Source organism: Myodes glareolus, chromosome 18 (assembly GCF_982192425.1).
Source record: "Myodes glareolus chromosome 18, mMyoGla1.1, whole genome shotgun sequence".
Classification (NCBI taxonomy): domain Eukaryota; kingdom Metazoa; phylum Chordata; class Mammalia; order Rodentia; family Cricetidae; genus Myodes; species Myodes glareolus.
The window spans coordinates 63475583-63492480 of record NC_142043.1 but is presented as its reverse complement, the minus strand read 5'-3'; the positions used below and the strand labels follow the sequence as shown (position 1 = coordinate 63492480).

Sequence of the window (16898 nt, the reverse complement as noted above, 5' to 3'; positions counted from 1 at the left end):
GCTCAGCCTGCTTTCTCATAGCACTGAGGACCACCTGCCCAGGGGTAGCATCACTCACAATAGGCTGCCCCTTCCCACATCTGTCATTAATCAAGAAAACCCCCCACAGGCCTACCTAATGGACAATTTGATGGAGGCATTTTCTCATTTGGGGATCCTTCTCAGATGACTCTAGATTGTGTCAAATTGAAAAAAAAAACAAAACAAAAAAACAGAAAAAAAAAACCTAGCCAGCACAATCATCTTTTCCCTTCAATACGTGATGATTTCCTAAAAACAGGACTATATCCACAATGCACCTGTCAAAAACAGGAACTTGCTGCTCAATGGTGGTGCCACCTTTAATCCCAGCACTTGGGAGGCAGAGGCAGGCAGATCTCTGTGAGTTCGAGGCCAGCCGGGTCTACAAGAGCTAATTCCAGGACAGCCAGGGCCACACAGAGAAACCCTGTCTCTAAAACAACACCCCACCCAAAACAGCCAGGAGCCTAAAGTCACAAACTGTGCTCCAGCTGCTTCCCATTACTCAGAGTTTGCCAGTGGCCCCAACATTGTCCTCTGCCAAGTCCCTGGGTTTGTAACCTCCCTTTTATCTGGAGCAGTTCCAAGGTTACCCTGTATTTGAGCAGGAGCATTTCAGAAGTGCCCAGGACAGGCATTTTTGCAGCATATCCATTGATTTTAATTTGTGTGTTCTTTCCTCCTCTTGGCCAGACCCAGGGAATGACACACTTTGCCTGCAGGCCATGAAAGGGATACTGAGTTTATGTCCCTGCTTTTGTCAGGGATTATATTGTCTCCTTGCTGATGCTTTTTGTTTTGTTTGTGACAAGATTTCATGCAGTCCAGACTGACCTCAAATACACCATCGCTATGTAGTCAGTGGTGACCTTGAACTTCGGGTTCTATCTCCACCTCCTGAGTTCTAGGATGACAGTTTATATGGTGCCACAGGCCTCATGAACCCTTAGCCAGCATGCTGACTACTGGGCTCCATCTCTAGCCTGATAATAACTCTGAGAGCATGGCTGGGGTAATCTGCCTTTCTATCTCCCCGAGAAGATCCTCTGCCACCCATTCTAATTACTCAGTAACCTGCTGGGGAGACTTAATAACCATGGGGATACTTTGGTCTTCCGCACTCTAATATCTACATTGAACCAATTTTTAGCGACAAGTGTCACCAATGACATTTTAACCACATCATTCTTTCTGCATTAATCATTGGCCCTTACTGGGTAAGGGTGGTTCTCCCTCACAGATCACTGAATTGTGTATTTTGTTTGTGGTTTTTGTTTTAGACAGGGTTTCTCTGTGTAGTCCTGGCTCTTCTGTATCTCACTCTGTAGACCAGGTTGGCTTCAAACTGACAGAGATCTGTGTGCCTCTGCCTCCTGAGTGCTGAGAAAGGCATGTACCTATCCCTTTGCCTGGCTATATTTTGTGGAGTTTTTTTGTTTTGCCTAACTACCTCTGGGGAACTGGAATTACCTGTGCCTCGCCTGGTTTATTCATTTGTATCTCAGTGAATCCATTGGTCCTTTTTTTTTTTTTTAATCAAGCAGAATTTTTTTGTTTTGTTTTGTTTTGTCTTTTTGTTCTGACCACTTGTAAGACCACATTGCAGGAGACCTGAGAAGAGAAAATGATGCTGGGTAGGACCACACCTTGACCAGACCGCTTAGCTGTGCACACCACTAACACTAACCTCCATTCAAGCATAAACTTCAGGCTGTTGACATGGCTGCCGCAGAAAAGGCTCACAAGTCCCATAACCTTAAAAAGCCAGATGCATAGCCAAGTGGTAGTGTCACATGCCTTTAGTCCCAGCACTTGGGAGGCAGAGATAGGAGGATCTTTGTGAGTTCAAGGCCAGCCTGGTCTACAGAGCGAGTTCCTAGACAATAGGCTCCAAAGCTACAGAGAAACCTTGTCTCAAAAAACAAAACAAAAACAAGCCAGCTGCAGCTTGTGGTGCAGATCTAGCCTTGGAACTCATGTCAGGAAGCTTGCAGACCAGCCAGCCTGGAGTGCAGAGAAACAAGGAGACCCTGACTCAGCAAGGGGGCCAGAGGAGGCCCTGCTTCAGAAAGGTGGAACCAACTCCTGAAAGTTGTCCTTGAACTTCCACGTGTGTGTCATAATGTGTACACCCACCACAGGTCTGTCAATTATATTTTAAATAAATGCTGATTGGCCAGTAGCCAGGCAGGAAGTATAGGCAAGACAACCAGACAGGAAGTAGAGGCCGGTCAATGAGAACAGGAGAATTCTGGGAAGAAGGAAGCCATTCCTCTGTAGTCCTCTCCCGATCAGAGAAGCAAGATGTGACTGCCTCGCTGAAAAAGGTACTGAGCCATGTGGCTAACACAATTAAGAATGGGCTAATAATGGGTTAATAAAAGTTATAAGAGTTAATAAGAAGCCTGAGCTAATGGGCCAATCAATTTATAACTAATGTAGACCTCTGTGTGATTTCTTTGGGACTTAATGATTGCAGGAACAGGGCAGAACAGAAAACACTCAGACAACGCACAGGCAATAATTAAAAGAAAAACTTCATGTTGGTGTCCTCTTAAGATGGACTTGGGGGTGTAGTTGTTGGGCTTCTTTGGTGCTCTTCCCAAGGTGACCACATTGAATAAAACCCCCTTTTCTTGTCACTATTGATTTTAATTGGTCTATTGAGTATGGGCAATTGTGGTCTGTTAGGGCTGTCTGGCCCCCAACTGTGAACCTAACTTGGGTAACAGTACATGATCAGCCTTGCACTAGGCCACTGGAGGTAGTATCTCATGTCTGGGATACAAGTTGTCCATGTTCCTATGGCAGAAACTTGTAGCCACTTTTCCTAAACCCCAACCTTTCACCTGAACCTACAGCTGTGTGACTAGAGGGTATAGAGGCTTGCTGTGTCTTGTGGAGTTAGATTCCTACTCAAAGGTTGAGGCAGTAGTGTCCATAATTTGCCAGACGTTTCTTGTACTCTTGTACAAGGTGAGCTTGCGATATTCGTGTTGGAGAAGATCCTTACTTTCCCTATCAGCCTACATTAGTGGCTTTCCTTGCAGCTTTAATAATGGCCAATGTAACCCAAAGGCTCATGGTTTGAGGGGGACAGGGTTCCTCATGGTGGGAAAGGTACAGCGGCAGGGGCTCCAAAGCAGTGGGAATATGCAGCTCAGACCTCAGAGAGCACAGGAAGCTGAGCTTAGCCAGGAGCTATACCTGTCAAGGTCCACCTCCAGCGATCATCTCCTTCCTCTGTTGCGGATGTTCACAGGCTCACATGCAAACTCTATCACTCTTGACACTTGAACTCCAATAAAGCCTGTCTTTACCGAAGGGGCAGCACACACTTGAGCATCACCCCATGTGCCAATGGTGTCCATGGAACAGACTGGGGTAGTACCTCCTGATGTGCTGTGTGATGTCTGGGGGGAGACCCATGTCCTCCCACCCCAAGAACAATGCTCTGGACACATGAGAGTGGACACCCACAGTGGGTTCCTGCCCTGGGTGAAGAGCTGGCAGGATACGATGTGACTACAGGTTACTCAGGATGGTACCTGACTCAGGCCTGGCAAGGCCACAGCCTGTTAATACCCATCACAGTATCTAGATAGGCAGCAAGGGTACCCTAACTCACGGCACAGGCAGTTTAGGAAAAAAAACCACACAGGAAGGCCTTGGACAAAAGTAAGGGTTTATGGGGGCTCTGTGGCAAGTCAACACAGCCAGCCAGTCCCACCAGGACTGCATCCAAAGGTATCACTATTGACACCAGGCTTAAAGACACAAGTCATGTGACCCTAACAGGTCCCAGGCTGCACCTCACCCCAGGACATGTTCTTTCACAAACATTATTCATGGTAGCAGGACACCGACTTGTTGGCTGTTAAAAGCAGAGAAAGAGCCCTTGAAGAGCAACTCCTGGTCATGAAGACACCAGAGCAGCTTTCCTAATGAAGCTAACCCTTGCCTGCTGTGATTCTATGCCCTCAGTCCTGCTTATAACCAGTGATATGAATGTCCCTCAAGGACATGGGACTAGCACTTTTAGAAAAGAAATTGCAGGGGCTAGAGAGATGGCTCAGCACTGGATGGTCTTCTAGGACCAGGGTTCAACTCCCAGCAGCCACATAGCAGTTCACAACTTCACACATAAATAAATTTAAATAAATCATTTAAAAAGAAATTGCAGACGGAGACTTTATAAGAAGTCACACCAATACTGTATAATCACTACAAATTTTATTCAGAAACCCATCTTTGTTTTTTTTTGTTGTTTTTTAAAAAAAAAATCCCATTATGAACTGGCTTGTCAACCAACTACAACACTGTCTAGCAGACACACGGTAAAAACAGCTCGGCTCAGAATCGCCCAGATCTCTCGCGATCTCTTGATCGCCTCCTGTCACGCTCTCGTCCTCCACCACCTCCACCTCCTCCGCCGCCACCACGCCCGCGGTCTCTGGATCGAGACCGCCGTTCCCGGGATCGGGACCTGGATCTATGCCTGGATCAAGGACAAGAAAATGGCATCAAAGCATAGCACTGACAGCCCTAACTGCAAAGTGATGAGGTGATAAATGAGGCCAGTAGCTTCCAAGCCTCAAGAGTGGGACGCATCCCAATTAGATACTATCTTTAGGAAGGATGCATCCCCAAACTAAATGTGTGGAACTTAGAACCAACCAAAACGCTGTGGGAAAGAGGCACAGAACAGACGCAGGCTGTGCACCCAGAAGACACCCACACTGACCTGCTGTGCACACACAACCCTTCCATCTCCAACCTGACCACTCCTTAGGAATGGCCAGGCAGAGTCCATTAGGTTGATTTTTAGAGAAAAAGAGCTGCTGCTTGTTGATAATCAAAGTAATATCAATCTCTGCTTCCTGAACTATGTAACAGGAGAGGGAGAGAACTATCTAGAATCAGTGATCCCTGCCTTGTGACACAGGGCCAGGAACAAGAGTACAGTGCCCACCTGTCAGCAATACAGCAAGATGGCCCAATGCATGCAAAACCAGATAACCCGCACCATCAGAAATCCCTGCAGGCATGTGCAGCTCTGGAATACAAGTGCCTTCCTGTACAGCAAGAGGCAAAAGCTTCTCCCAAGTTTTCTGTATTTGAATAATGCACCAGTCCCAGGCCTGGTTTTTCTTTGGCAATGGGGAGCCCTCCCACTTCACCATGCACCCAGAGGACTCACTTCTTGCGCCGGCGTCCATACAGCTCCCGTCGTAGCTCTCTTGAGATTGGCTTCAGATGCATGAAGTTGCAAAAGCCCCCTCTTGTGCATTCTCTGTGGGTCAGATCCAGACGTTATGCTGTGCCCATGCTGACTGAGCTCCACCCACCACAGAGTCGTGCTTATGCTTACCCCATCTCATACTGGCGGCAGCAGGCTTCCCTGAAGTCGGTCACTGGAGACAGCTCTGCATGGATTGGCTGCCCATTAAACCAACGGTTATTCAAGTCGATCACAGCTTTCTCTGCATCCTCCTCACGTCGAAACTGAAAAGCAAAAAAAAAAAGGGCTTTGCCACTCTACTCCTGTGTTGCTGTTTAATTCTCCACCCCACTATTGTTACACACTCACTGAGCAAAACGCTTATAGGCTGATGCAATAAAACGCTGCCAATCCTCCTGATAGACCCCAGGACAGCACCAAGTGTTGCCTACCTTTTCAAACCCAATCCACAAAGAGCAAATGTCAGACTGTTCCCACAGGGAATCAGTTCAGAAAAAAAGACACAAAGTACACAGACTAAGCTGTGCCAGCCCAAGCAGCTTCAACTCTAGACATTATTCCTCACTAGAGCCACAGCCACCAAGATGGCAACTCACCACACCCCAGTGGTCTGTACCTTGACATACACGTTCCCCACCAGGTGGTCTCCCAGGTTGTCACAGACATTCATCTCCTCAACCTCTCCGTACTTTTCTTCCATCTCGGTGAAGACTTCCTGAGGGGAAACATGGGTTGAGAACTGTGCACAGCCCCACCTCTCGTGGCTACCCTCCCACCTGTGCCCCGAGTGCTCACCTCGAAGAACTCATCATAGTGCTCCTGCATCTCCACATCGCTCACAGCACCTGCAGTAAAGACACCCAGCTGGTGAGAACCTGTGGCCTCGCTGTCCTCAGGCTCAACTGCTACAGTGACTGTCTAGAGGACGCCAGGCCAGAGCTGCATGCTACAGGAGCACCGAACTGCTTGTGATTTGGAGTTGCTGAGACCTTAAAATGCCCACCATAGCCTCAGTCCTGGCTACCAAAACCACAGCCAGCTTTAGTAGGTACCAAAAGGGCCACACAAAGTCCAAGAAAAAAGGTGACTCTTGGATTCAGACCTTTTAAAATAAAAATGCCTTCCTTAAGACTGGAGGCCAGATAAATACACTGTTTTCCCCTTTATTAGGTCAAAATGGAAGCTGAAAACAGGGTGAGTGAGCAAGAGCTCATGTGCCTTTACACACTGCCAACCAGTGAATACTACACACTTCTGATGTGACTGAAACCCAAGCCACCAGCTTTCAGTTTTGGATGTCTCTCTATACACAGTTAGACCTTGTAGAAGGTGTTCCCAACCTCTGCGCCAAGTTTACCCTCCACAAGCCATGCAGTAAGTGAAGTCATGGCTGGTCACGAGCACTTGTGCCCAGTCGGTCTATCCCAACCATCATCCCTCAACCTCACAGAACTGGATGTCAATAAAGTCATGTTCCAAACACCTGAGCAAGGAGGTGGAAAGGATCTGGCAGGGTTTGGGGGCCGAGCTGTCCAGCTTGGGCCGTCAATCAACACCCTCTGTGAGCTATATTCCTGGACGAGCTTACAGGGAACTTGCCTCTTCTGGCACCACACCGAGGGCACCTGGCTCTGGTGTCTGAAACTAAGGCCTAGCCTAGGTTCTGACAACTTCAGCTCTTTTTCTAATCCATCTGGGGTTGTTTTAATTATTTTGAATTTCGAGGAGATGATTTGGCCTGAAAATCCAAATTTTACTGAAATGTGACAGGAGCCTACCCCATATATGATACTTGACAAAGCCTTCAGGGATGCCCCATCCTGTCTGAGAAGGAACAGGTCACAGGCAACAGCAAATGGCTGAGAAGCCTAGTCCATAGGCAGATGACAGCAGCTAATATCAAGGTCTTCTGAATCAGGAAATCCGGAAAGGAAAACACCCCCAATTTGGTGATGGTTTAAAACTGACGACTACTTTACTATGTTCCATTTCCCGTCAGTCAAAACGACCCCAAAAGGCCGAGACTAGCACACCAAGACACTGATCAGACAGAACAGCTGTGGGCTCCATATATTTTAAATAGTCCAACTTAAAAAATTACTTTTCTTAAAGAAATACTATTCTTAAAACTGAGATTTACATTCAACTTTAATCTGTGTACCTGAAATGTAATTTTCTACAAACATCAAGGTGGTAATCTGCTCTAAAATGAAGAGTTAGTTTCATTTACTTTCCACAACCTGGACTCGAGAACTGGAAGACTTAATATAAGAGCTGAAAATTCAGTTTACAGTATACCCCAGACATACTGTTCATTGCAAATAGACAGAAAACACAACATCCTGTCATTAAGCAGAGTCCCCAATTGAACCAGCAGGCAAAGAACAATCACTGTTACCAACCACGGTTTCCATTTGCTATACCCCAGGGCAGGGATGAGAACAAATGTTACTTAATAAAGCCACACATAAACACCTCCCTCTTCCTATACAGACCTTCCTTCTAAAAATAAAATGAGACCATGTATTTAAACCAAGGATTGCCAGGTGAATGCTATCTCAATTTAGAGAGTGCTCTATTGTCAGGTCAGGGTTGGCCATCACAAACACCCAGCACCTTAGCAGGGAAAACACGAAAAGCCCGATTCACAGACAGGTGCAGCAGAGGCCTCCCAGCCTGGCCAGTTCCAGCAGGTGATGGCCCTGGGACCATTTATTACCCAAGGTAAGCCAACCAACAGATGGAGGTTGCGGTCACGTGTGCTGGATTTAGCTGTGGCCATCCAAGGGGAGTCTACCTTGGGTTTGGACACGACTGCATCCCAGTGTTCCACTGTAGAACAGTTATAACTGAAATACAGTAAGCTATAATTTCCAGCACACAAATCTGCAATGTTGACTGATACCAGTTTAAGCTGTTGCCCCATGAAGTACCCTTCATTACCAAATGTAGCATACTACCTCCTGCGTCTGGAGGTGCTACCTATACAAAGTGTATGGTTGGACCCTGAGCATCTCTTCTGGGAGCGCTCACCTGGTTTGCACACCTGTGGGAGTGCAGCGGGAATACTTGGGTCAGTGTGAGATGCAGACCCTCACCCGGGAAACACTCAGAACAAGGCCCTCATGTAAGAACATGACCTCTGATGTGCAGAGTTTATGGAAACGAGGCTATTGAAAGATAAAAATCTGAACATTTCTAAGCAATTTGCCCTCAAGTTCCAGAAAGTGAGAGCCATTCAGATGCCACTGCTCTTCAGAGGGAAGAGCAGACCTCGAACTCAATCCCAGTGCATCCCAGGGTGACGGTCCAAGTGCGGAGGGAGCAAAGAGCAGCAAGTCCCAACTACTTCAAGGGTGCCCTTGCCAGTCCTGCCATCCTCTGACTAAGGGACAGGAGGTCAGCTCTCCAGCAGTCAGTGGGGACAACAGCTCCTGTCACTTCTAGGAAGGCGGTTGTTGACACTAGCACAGCAGACCGGGTGGAGTGGACACTGAGCTCTGACACGCAAGCCCAGGGGACCAGGGAAGGAACTTGTATGAACTTACAGCGCAAACCGTCAGCAGACTGGGAAGAGTTTTGAGGGTTACGGTAAATGTTCAAGAGGGCAATGGTCTGAAATACAAAACGCAACAACTTTATATTATGGAAATTAAATGTACACACTTAACCGGCTGCCTGTGATGATCGCTTCAGTTGAGTCGGCGCTGAAAAGAGAGCAGGTTATTTCTCTAGAGCAGAGGTGTCCCCTTAGTTGGTGGCTGTCTTGAACTACGCTAACACTGCAGTGCTGGGAGATCTCATGAGATGCTAATATCGCACTTCTGCCCACAGCGGACTCTCACTGCCAAATGCCAGCCAAGCAAGGATGGCACCGGCTCTTAGCTGACAGAGACTAAGAGGAAAAGTGCTTGCACCTGCGACGAACCAAGCGCTGTACCAGAAAAATACAATAATCTCATGTCATGAAATCTCCACTTCCTAGAGGAAAAATTATAATGATGAAATAAAACCCACACTTACTGGGCAACTTACCTTAATATTCCTACATTTTAACTTTACAGAAAGAACTTAAGGAAGGCCAGGGTTCAGTCACTGTAAAGCCGCAATCGGCTACCCGGGTTAAAACCCGCTTCCTGTGGGCGGACACTCTCGTGACAAATGTTAGTCGACAGGAGAGGCCGGCCAGTGACTTTCCCTAGAAGCGCCTCCTGAGCGCGGCCCCTGTCAAGTTCTGGCTGTGCGCCACGCGGTTCCAGCACCGTGTCCTGTTTGCAACAGCTCTATGTCAGCAGCTCAGAGCCAGCGTTATGTCTCAATTAAGAGTGGGCTCTTGAACACCATCGTTTTTTAAAAAAATTTCTCCAACTGTGGGACTTACAGTGTGAGCCGTCAGCCGTCTGTGCACTGTTTTGGGGATTACGATAGATGTTTTGAATCAAGATGGTCTGCGGGGAAAAAAAAAATAAAAAGGGGAATTCTACTGGCTGCTGTGCATATATCAGACAATTGCAAAGAGACAGTTTGTTTGCAAACGGTTAACGTTTGTTTGCTGTTTTTCTCACAAGTCAGACACTTGTGTCTTGTGCCAAGTACACCAAAACCATCATATTATGAAAACAGAGTTTGAGCAGTGACTTGGGTCAAGTCAGCCAGCAACCAAGAAGGAACTGTATCTGTTGTTTTGAGTGGTCCCCGTTACCAATGATAAAGTGCTTTAATATAAGATAAGAGAATACTAACACTTTCTTGTACTTCAAGCCAGCACACATGAACATACTGAAGTCACATAATAATTGTATTCCCCACACAATATCTCTCTTAAACAAACGCATACTTCAACTGTATGCAGTACTCAAGGTCTCTGGTCTCTTAGCAAAACAGTCACGCCAGTTGTCTTGGATACCTGACTCTTATTTACACTTTCTTGGTGGGTCTCTGTTTACATAATACAATAGTTAAAACATTTGCTCTTTTGCGATCCTTCTTTTAAGGAAAAAATCCTTTTAGCCCTTGTGCTTTAAACTGGATCAGGCAGACTTGAAACCTTACACTGTACCGTTCTTCTTAAAATCAAGTTGTCTGAAAAAACAAACCATGTTTAAGTTAGTAAGCTAATATAGTACATCAATCTCACGTCCACATGACTACGAGCTTACAAAGAAACCCACCCTGAATCACACTACAATTATGCTAGCCAAGAGACTATGTGGCTAGAGCACAGCCTCTCAACAATGTGCTAGAAAGAAAGTAGTTCTAAGTGATCCTCAGACCAGTGAGCTCAGCTTCCACCTGTGCTCAAAGGGTGTAGGGCAAGGAACAGTGTTTGGGACACGTTTGCTGCCACAACCCACCTGGGAGGAAGGCTGAACACCAGACCACATACCCTGAGCCACTGAGCTAAAACAGTTCTCTACCACCCTGGGTCTGCGAGAGGAAGCCTGGTCCCTGCAGATCTCTCCGGTACTGAGGCATACAAGGGCTGCTGTTCACCGTAGGAAGGCAATGTAAAGGGCAAGCCACAGTTACCTCTGACTAGTCAACCAAACCCAAAAGAGGTAATTATTGTAATGCTGAGCTCATTGCATTGTATGGGGCTCCATCCCTCCCTGCTTTGTTCTAGGACAGTGCTCAGGCCACAGGAGGCAACTGTGCGACAGTAAAGGCTCAGAGGGCTGAGAACAGTCTCTCTGCCTACCACCTCACATGCCTCACAAACATACTAAAGGCATGCAGACTTAGCAGCCAATAACCACTAGGTCAGGTGGGAGAGTTTGTTACTAGTCAAACATCACACTCATAACACAGTTTAAAGCAGGTACTTTGATAGTATGAAAATTCACAAAAAAAGGGGCCACTTTGAGGGTCATTAGAGGACAGATGCCTTCCACACTAACCATAGTGATAACTGGGGAGGAAAACTATTGAACTCTCCCCTTTAAAAACATATAATGCTATGGTTTCCTGGGGAGTTATGTTCTAAACCAAGATCCATTTCTTCTATCTCCTTGTATCAACTGGCCAATTTCTTAAACTCCCACAACAATAACAAAAAAACCAAAAAACCCCCAAAAAACAGAGTATGTAAGAAGGGCAATGTACGTGAAAGAAAAATGTGTGCTAAAGAAAAGACACACACAAGGCTTAGAGGGCTGCTGCAAGTAGACCTCAGCTGGAGAGTGAACTCCACAGCCCAATTAGATGCAGCAAGACCTTCCAACCTCTGCCCTCTCAATTCATTAGCAAGTCTCTACTGAGACCAAATGGCCTTCCCCCCAACTCCCCTGTCCCACCAAACCAAATAATGTGGGACTGAGGCTAACCTAGACAGACCTAAGTCTAAGATGACAAGCACCTCTCAGTGAGCCAAACAGACCTGCTAGGGGCAATTTATACCCATCTTTATCATTACAATTCTAAGATCATGACGCCTGCTGAAACTGTGTCAAAGCGTGGACCTCTCTGAGGAACCAGAGCAGGCTGGGTCCGCACACAAACACCCATGCCAGCATACTCGCCCAGTGGCTCATCACTACTACATTCACCAGTGTCATCTGAAGGGAGAACAAGGCAGCGAGCCCTTTAAGGAGCTCCTCTAAGCATAAGAACAACAGGACTTCCTACTGAGGTGTGGTGGGTCCATCACCCTCTGTAACAAATACAAAAGAAAACTGGAGGGAAAAAGGACTTACTAAGTATGTGGAAACATTAATCACCCTTGAAAACACAAGAACTTTTGATAATTTATGTGGGGGGAAAAAAGCCCAACAACACACAAACCTGGCTAAAGGTCGGTTTATTGTGCAACCGAGAACATCTGTCTCCATGACGACATGCTCCAATTTTGAAATAAAATGAACAGTTGACTCTGTAAGGGAATAAGAATAAGAAAAGATTATTTTGGGGAAGAAATAGTGAAAACATCATTAACAGGATATTATTTCCCAGCTACTTTTTCTTCCAATCACAGAAGTTCAGCAGCTCTGGCTGGCTGCTTCCTCTAGTAAGGAGTGTGTTAGAGGCTGTAATCAGCCCTACAGAATGCTCTAGTTCTAACCTGCTCCCTCTTACTCTAAGCCCCCTCTCCTTTTAATATCTTCTTTGCTTTTCTTTTTTTGAAGATTGCCCCACTCTCTGGGTCCTGGATGTCATCTACAGAATAAGGACAATACCAATTAGGGACTGTTTCAAGAACCGAGTGAGATATGTATTCTTATTCACAGGCTTAATTAAATGCCGTCATTATCTAAAGAAAACAGAAAACAAAATTTAGGTTCTCTCCAAATTCATGTTTGGAGAAGCAATTTCTTTGGAGACCTCATTTGCAAACATACTATTTGGCGAGCACATGTATGCACAAAGTCTCTTTAGCACTGCTTAGATACTCCATGGAAGCACAACCAACCAAAGCCACCAAGGGCTGGGTGGTCTGCAAGTCTGTGATGTGAACTTTCACTCAACGCAGCTTCCCTATTCGGAATGCTGTCCCATAGAAACTTTTACAAGAGCCACATGCTTAGGTCCTCACCCTGAAGGTCTCAACTTCAGTGAAATTTGGGAGCACGAAGACCAGTTATCCTTCTGTTATAATCAGACAGCAACAATACATCGGAGTCTGAGTTTACCAGAAGACGACTGTGAGGGACCTCCTTACACAACCTAACCTGACTAGACAGTATCTTTTTAGAAAAATCAACTGAGGGGCTGGAAAGATGGCTCAGCAGCTAAGAGTATAGGCTGTTCTTCCAGAGGACCTGGGTTTAATTCCTAGCACCCATATGGCAGCTCTCAACTGTCTGAAACTCCAGTTTCAGGGGAACTGGCACCCTCACACAGACATACACATAGGTAAAACACCAATTCACATAAAAAAAAATTAAAGTATTGAAAAACAAAAAAGAAAATCAACTGAAAATAAAGACCTTTTAAGGTTGGGGGAGTGGTGGTGCACGCCTTTAATACCAACACCTGGGAGGCAGAGGCAGGCGATCTCTGAGTTTGAGGCCAGTATGGTCTAGAAATTGAGTTCTAAGATAGTCAGGGCTACAGAAAAACCCTGACTTGGTGGAGTTTGTGTGTAGAGTACAAGGGTGATTTCTACCAGACAAGTTAATATACAAAAATATATCACAGCTAAACACTTAATTAGAAAAGTCCCACATTTTACTTCTTGAAAACAAAAATTAGCCAGGCAGTGGTGGCGTATGCCTTTAATCCCAGCACTCGGGAGGCAGAGGCAGGCAGATCTTTGTGAGTTCAGCCTGGTCTACAAGAGCTAGTTCCAGGACAGGCTCCAAAGCTACAGAGAAACCCTGTCTCGAAAAACCAAAACCAAACAATTAACAGGCACACATGTCCCTATTACAGATGACTTTCTGCTGAAATAACAGAACCTAGATTAAAAATAAAAAATCTGATTTTTTTTGCTAAGATATCCCTTCACTACAGATATGAATACAGGGCCAGAAAGAACTACTATGGCCCTTTAGGCACTCTGAAAGGATGCCTCTCTTGTGTCAGAACTGGAATACATTTCAATGCATTCCAACCCATCTTCTCGGTGACCTCAGAATTTAGAAATGATACTCTTCACAGTACTTATTTCCTGTGTGTATTTATGTATTGAGACAGTGTCTCTATGTAGTTCCAGCCGACCCATAACTTGTTGTACAGACCACACTGACATGAAACTCAGAGATCTGCTTTCCTCTGCCTCTGGAGTGCTCTAGAACTAAAGGCACACACCACTACACCTGGCTTTGAATGTCTATTTTAAAGTACTTTAAAGGTTTTATTTTTAATTATATGTGGCTGGGAGGTTTTAATTCCAGCACTCAGGAGATGGAGGCCAAAGCAGGCAGATCTGAGTTTGAGGCCAGCCTGGTCTATAGAGTGAGTTCCAGGAAGAGCCTATGAAAAGAAACCGTGTCTCAAAAAGACCAAGAAGTCTATGTGGGGCTGGATGTGTATACCTACTACATGTAGGGGCTTGTAGTAGCCAGACCATGAAGCTCCCCAGATCTGGAGTTACAGGTGGTTGAAAGATATCATGAAATGGATCTGGGAAACCAAACTCCTGGCCTCTGAAAGAGCAGTTCCCACTCTGAACCACTGAGTCATCTCTCAGTCCCTTTAATATATTGCAGTCATTCTTAACAACACATACAGCCTTCCTCCATGATTTCCTGAGAACCTAAATTTTATCCCAGCTGATACTCTTAATTCTGGCCTGGATCTGACACCTAATAAAATGTCTCTACAGTGACTGCCGATTTGGGCAGGAGACTTTTAGGTACATTCCCTTTTGCACACACAGCAGACTATCGTGTATAAAGGTGCCTGATCCGACAGCCTGGAAAGGAGAACATTTTCAACAGTGAGACCGATGTGGCACCAAAAATATTATCTATTCACAAACACAGAGGTTTCCCAGCACAGATATCTGAATAAACCTCGTATGAGATTCAGGAACACCAAGATGGTGACTACTTACTCCGGGCAGGTTAAGTCAGACACTTAATCTTTAGGTTTTGAAAATAAGAATTATCCTTCAAGGCGTCTGAAGACGTTTCCTTCAGTCTAAACTTCAGCCAGCACACTGGAAATAGGTATGTGCCACGGTGGCATACAAATACCAGCGTATTTGTGATGTTTTTTTCTTCTTACCCCACGCAAACCTTAATTGAAAAAGAAAAGCCAGCCCGCCAACGTTTCGGCAGGCAGGTTTACTCGGTCGATTCTGGTCCCAACGATCAGTTCCAGAGACTGAGTTCTAGCGAGGACAGTGCCACCGCACTTCCGACACGACACTCAAGCCCAAAGTTGCAAGAAACGCATTAACTCGCCGCAGAAGCCAGGGCGGCAGTGGGAGCGCAGCGTGGGGCAGAGTCCCGCGTGGAAACCGGCGCGAAGCCCCATGGAGCCCGAGGCCCAGCCCGAGCAGCCCGCCAGGTCCCGCAGCCCGGCCCACGAGGCAGCGGCGCCCAGACGCGCGAGGCCGCCAGGGCCTCTCGGCCCGCCACGCCTGGGCGCCGCCATCGCTTGCCTCGGCCGGCACCCGCTGGTCCACCGTTGCCCCGGCCCAAGTCCCGGTAGGCCTCCCCTACTCACTTGTCTTTCTCGGTGCCGAAGATGGAGGCCAAGTATTCCGCCATTTTCCAGCGGGCGCCTCCGACACGGCAGCCGACGCCGCCGACTCTCCCGACGTCCTCGGAAGACGTCACCGGACGCGACGACTCTCTCCACGCCCGTCGTAGCGGCTCCGTCCAATTGGGAGAGGCGTTGTCTGCGTGGGGGCGGGACGAAGAACGCACAGAAACTCCGCCCCCGGCCCTGGCGTCTGCGCACTCCCTGCCGCCCGGGCGGGTCCCGCGCTCTGCCTGCTACCTGGGCTGTGAACTGCTGCTCCGCGCGTGCTCAGCGCCGCGGTTTCCCGCTCCCGCCGCTGGGACCGCGCCTTCTCACTTTGCTGACTCTCTTACCCCGGGCCGTCCCAGTGGTGCGGCTGTAGTCAAGGGCCCCTATCCGGCCTCCTGGACGGATTTAAACCTACAGCATCCCCACAGTCACCAGCTCACCTTCAAGTTACCACATTTCCAGGCAGAGTCTAAACCTGTTACCTCGAGCTGAGACCCAGGCCGTGGGATCATCTCGGTTGGATGTCTTTGCCGGCTTTCTTTGCCTCCCGTGTGCTGGAATTAAAGGCTTGCACCACCACCGACTGGCTATAGAGCCTCTTCCACCCAAGGATGAACCGTGGAAGAGGGAAGGCTGCTGGGTTGTGGGAAACTGAGGTTTATACAAGCTCTCACCAATTAATCTGGTTATCGGAACCAGAATGATGACCAAACCATCAATTTGTTCATCTTCCTCCCACCGGTCCATTCACCCCTCATTCACTAGTCCACCCAACCATCTACCCATGTCTCACTTATTAATCCACTTCTCCGTGTCACATCTATTTATCTCTTAATTGGAGACATTACGAGAACAAACCCTGTGACAGATACTTAAGACACAGGCTGCTGTGATGTTTGTCTTATTGTGCGTGTTTTGTTTTTCTCCACGAGAAGATCTTGTATAAGCAGCAGGTTATATGGCTACTATGTACAGCTACTGATGACCTTGAACTTCTGAGCTTTCTGAACCTTTACTTACTGAATGTCAGGGTTGCAAGTGGGCACTACCAATCACATTTATGTGGAGCTAGGAATCAAACCCAGAACTCCGTGTCTGTTAAGCATGCTACCAACTATTAAGCATGTTATCAGCTGTGCCTTGGCTGGTGTGATGTTTAATCTTCAAGTCAACTTCCTTGTATTGTGGAGAAGAGGCATCTCTGGGGATGTCTGTGAGGACAGGATCAGTCACTTTCATATTCCTCCACGCATTCCCCACTATGATGGACTCTATCCTCTTAACTACGAGGCAAAATAAGCCTGTAAGCTATTTCTTGTCAGGTGCTAGGTTATTGTGACCATAAAAGTAACTACTACATCTGGGATGACAGATGCCCATTTGAAAGCCCTAGCCATTGGCCCAGTTGGCAGTTGTCTGTACGCTCTTACACATAGACCCCACCCCAGGGTTTCTCTGTGTGGTTGCCTGGAACTCACTGTGTAGACCAGGCTGGCCT

The 16898-nt window shown here is 46.9% G+C and overlaps 1 protein-coding gene across 2 annotated transcripts; it reads right to left on the bottom strand.

Annotated features, from left to right (window-relative positions):
* Positions 1-4232: 4232 nt before the first annotated feature.
* On the bottom strand, positions 4233-15522 carry U2af1 (U2 small nuclear RNA auxiliary factor 1). Of its 2 annotated transcripts, none has more exons than XM_048451305.2 (8): positions 15374-15522; positions 12044-12131; positions 8812-8878; positions 6059-6108; positions 5880-5978; positions 5393-5526; positions 5222-5314; positions 4233-4519 (listed from the first exon to the last, which is right to left on the bottom strand). In XM_048451305.2, exons 1-8 carry the CDS (start codon positions 15415-15417, stop codon positions 4375-4377), a joined length of 720 nt encoding a protein of 239 aa, XP_048307262.1. In that variant the 5' UTR covers positions 15418-15522; the 3' UTR covers positions 4233-4374. The 2 variants fall into 2 exon arrangements, with proteins under 2 accessions (XP_048307262.1, XP_048307263.1); XM_048451306.2 differs by lacking the exon at positions 8812-8878 and adding an exon at positions 9645-9711 and having other exon boundaries at positions 15374-15517.
* Positions 15523-16898: the final 1376 nt, after the last annotated feature.

What these genes read in the sequence shown, in the direction of transcription:
- U2af1 (XM_048451305.2), bottom strand. Translation starts at nt 15,417, where the DNA reads ATGGCGGAATACTTGGCCTCCATCTTCGGCACCGAGAAAGACAA. An exon ending in GTCTGCTGACGGTTTGCGCT is followed by an intron (nt 6,109 to 8,811) that starts GTAAGTTCATAC and finishes TCTTTACTGCAG; the next exon opens with GTGCTGTGAGCGATGTGGAG. An exon ending in TGGGGAACGTGTATGTCAAG is followed by an intron (nt 5,527 to 5,879) that starts GTACAGACCACT and finishes TTTGCTTTTCAG; the next exon opens with TTTCGACGTGAGGAGGATGC.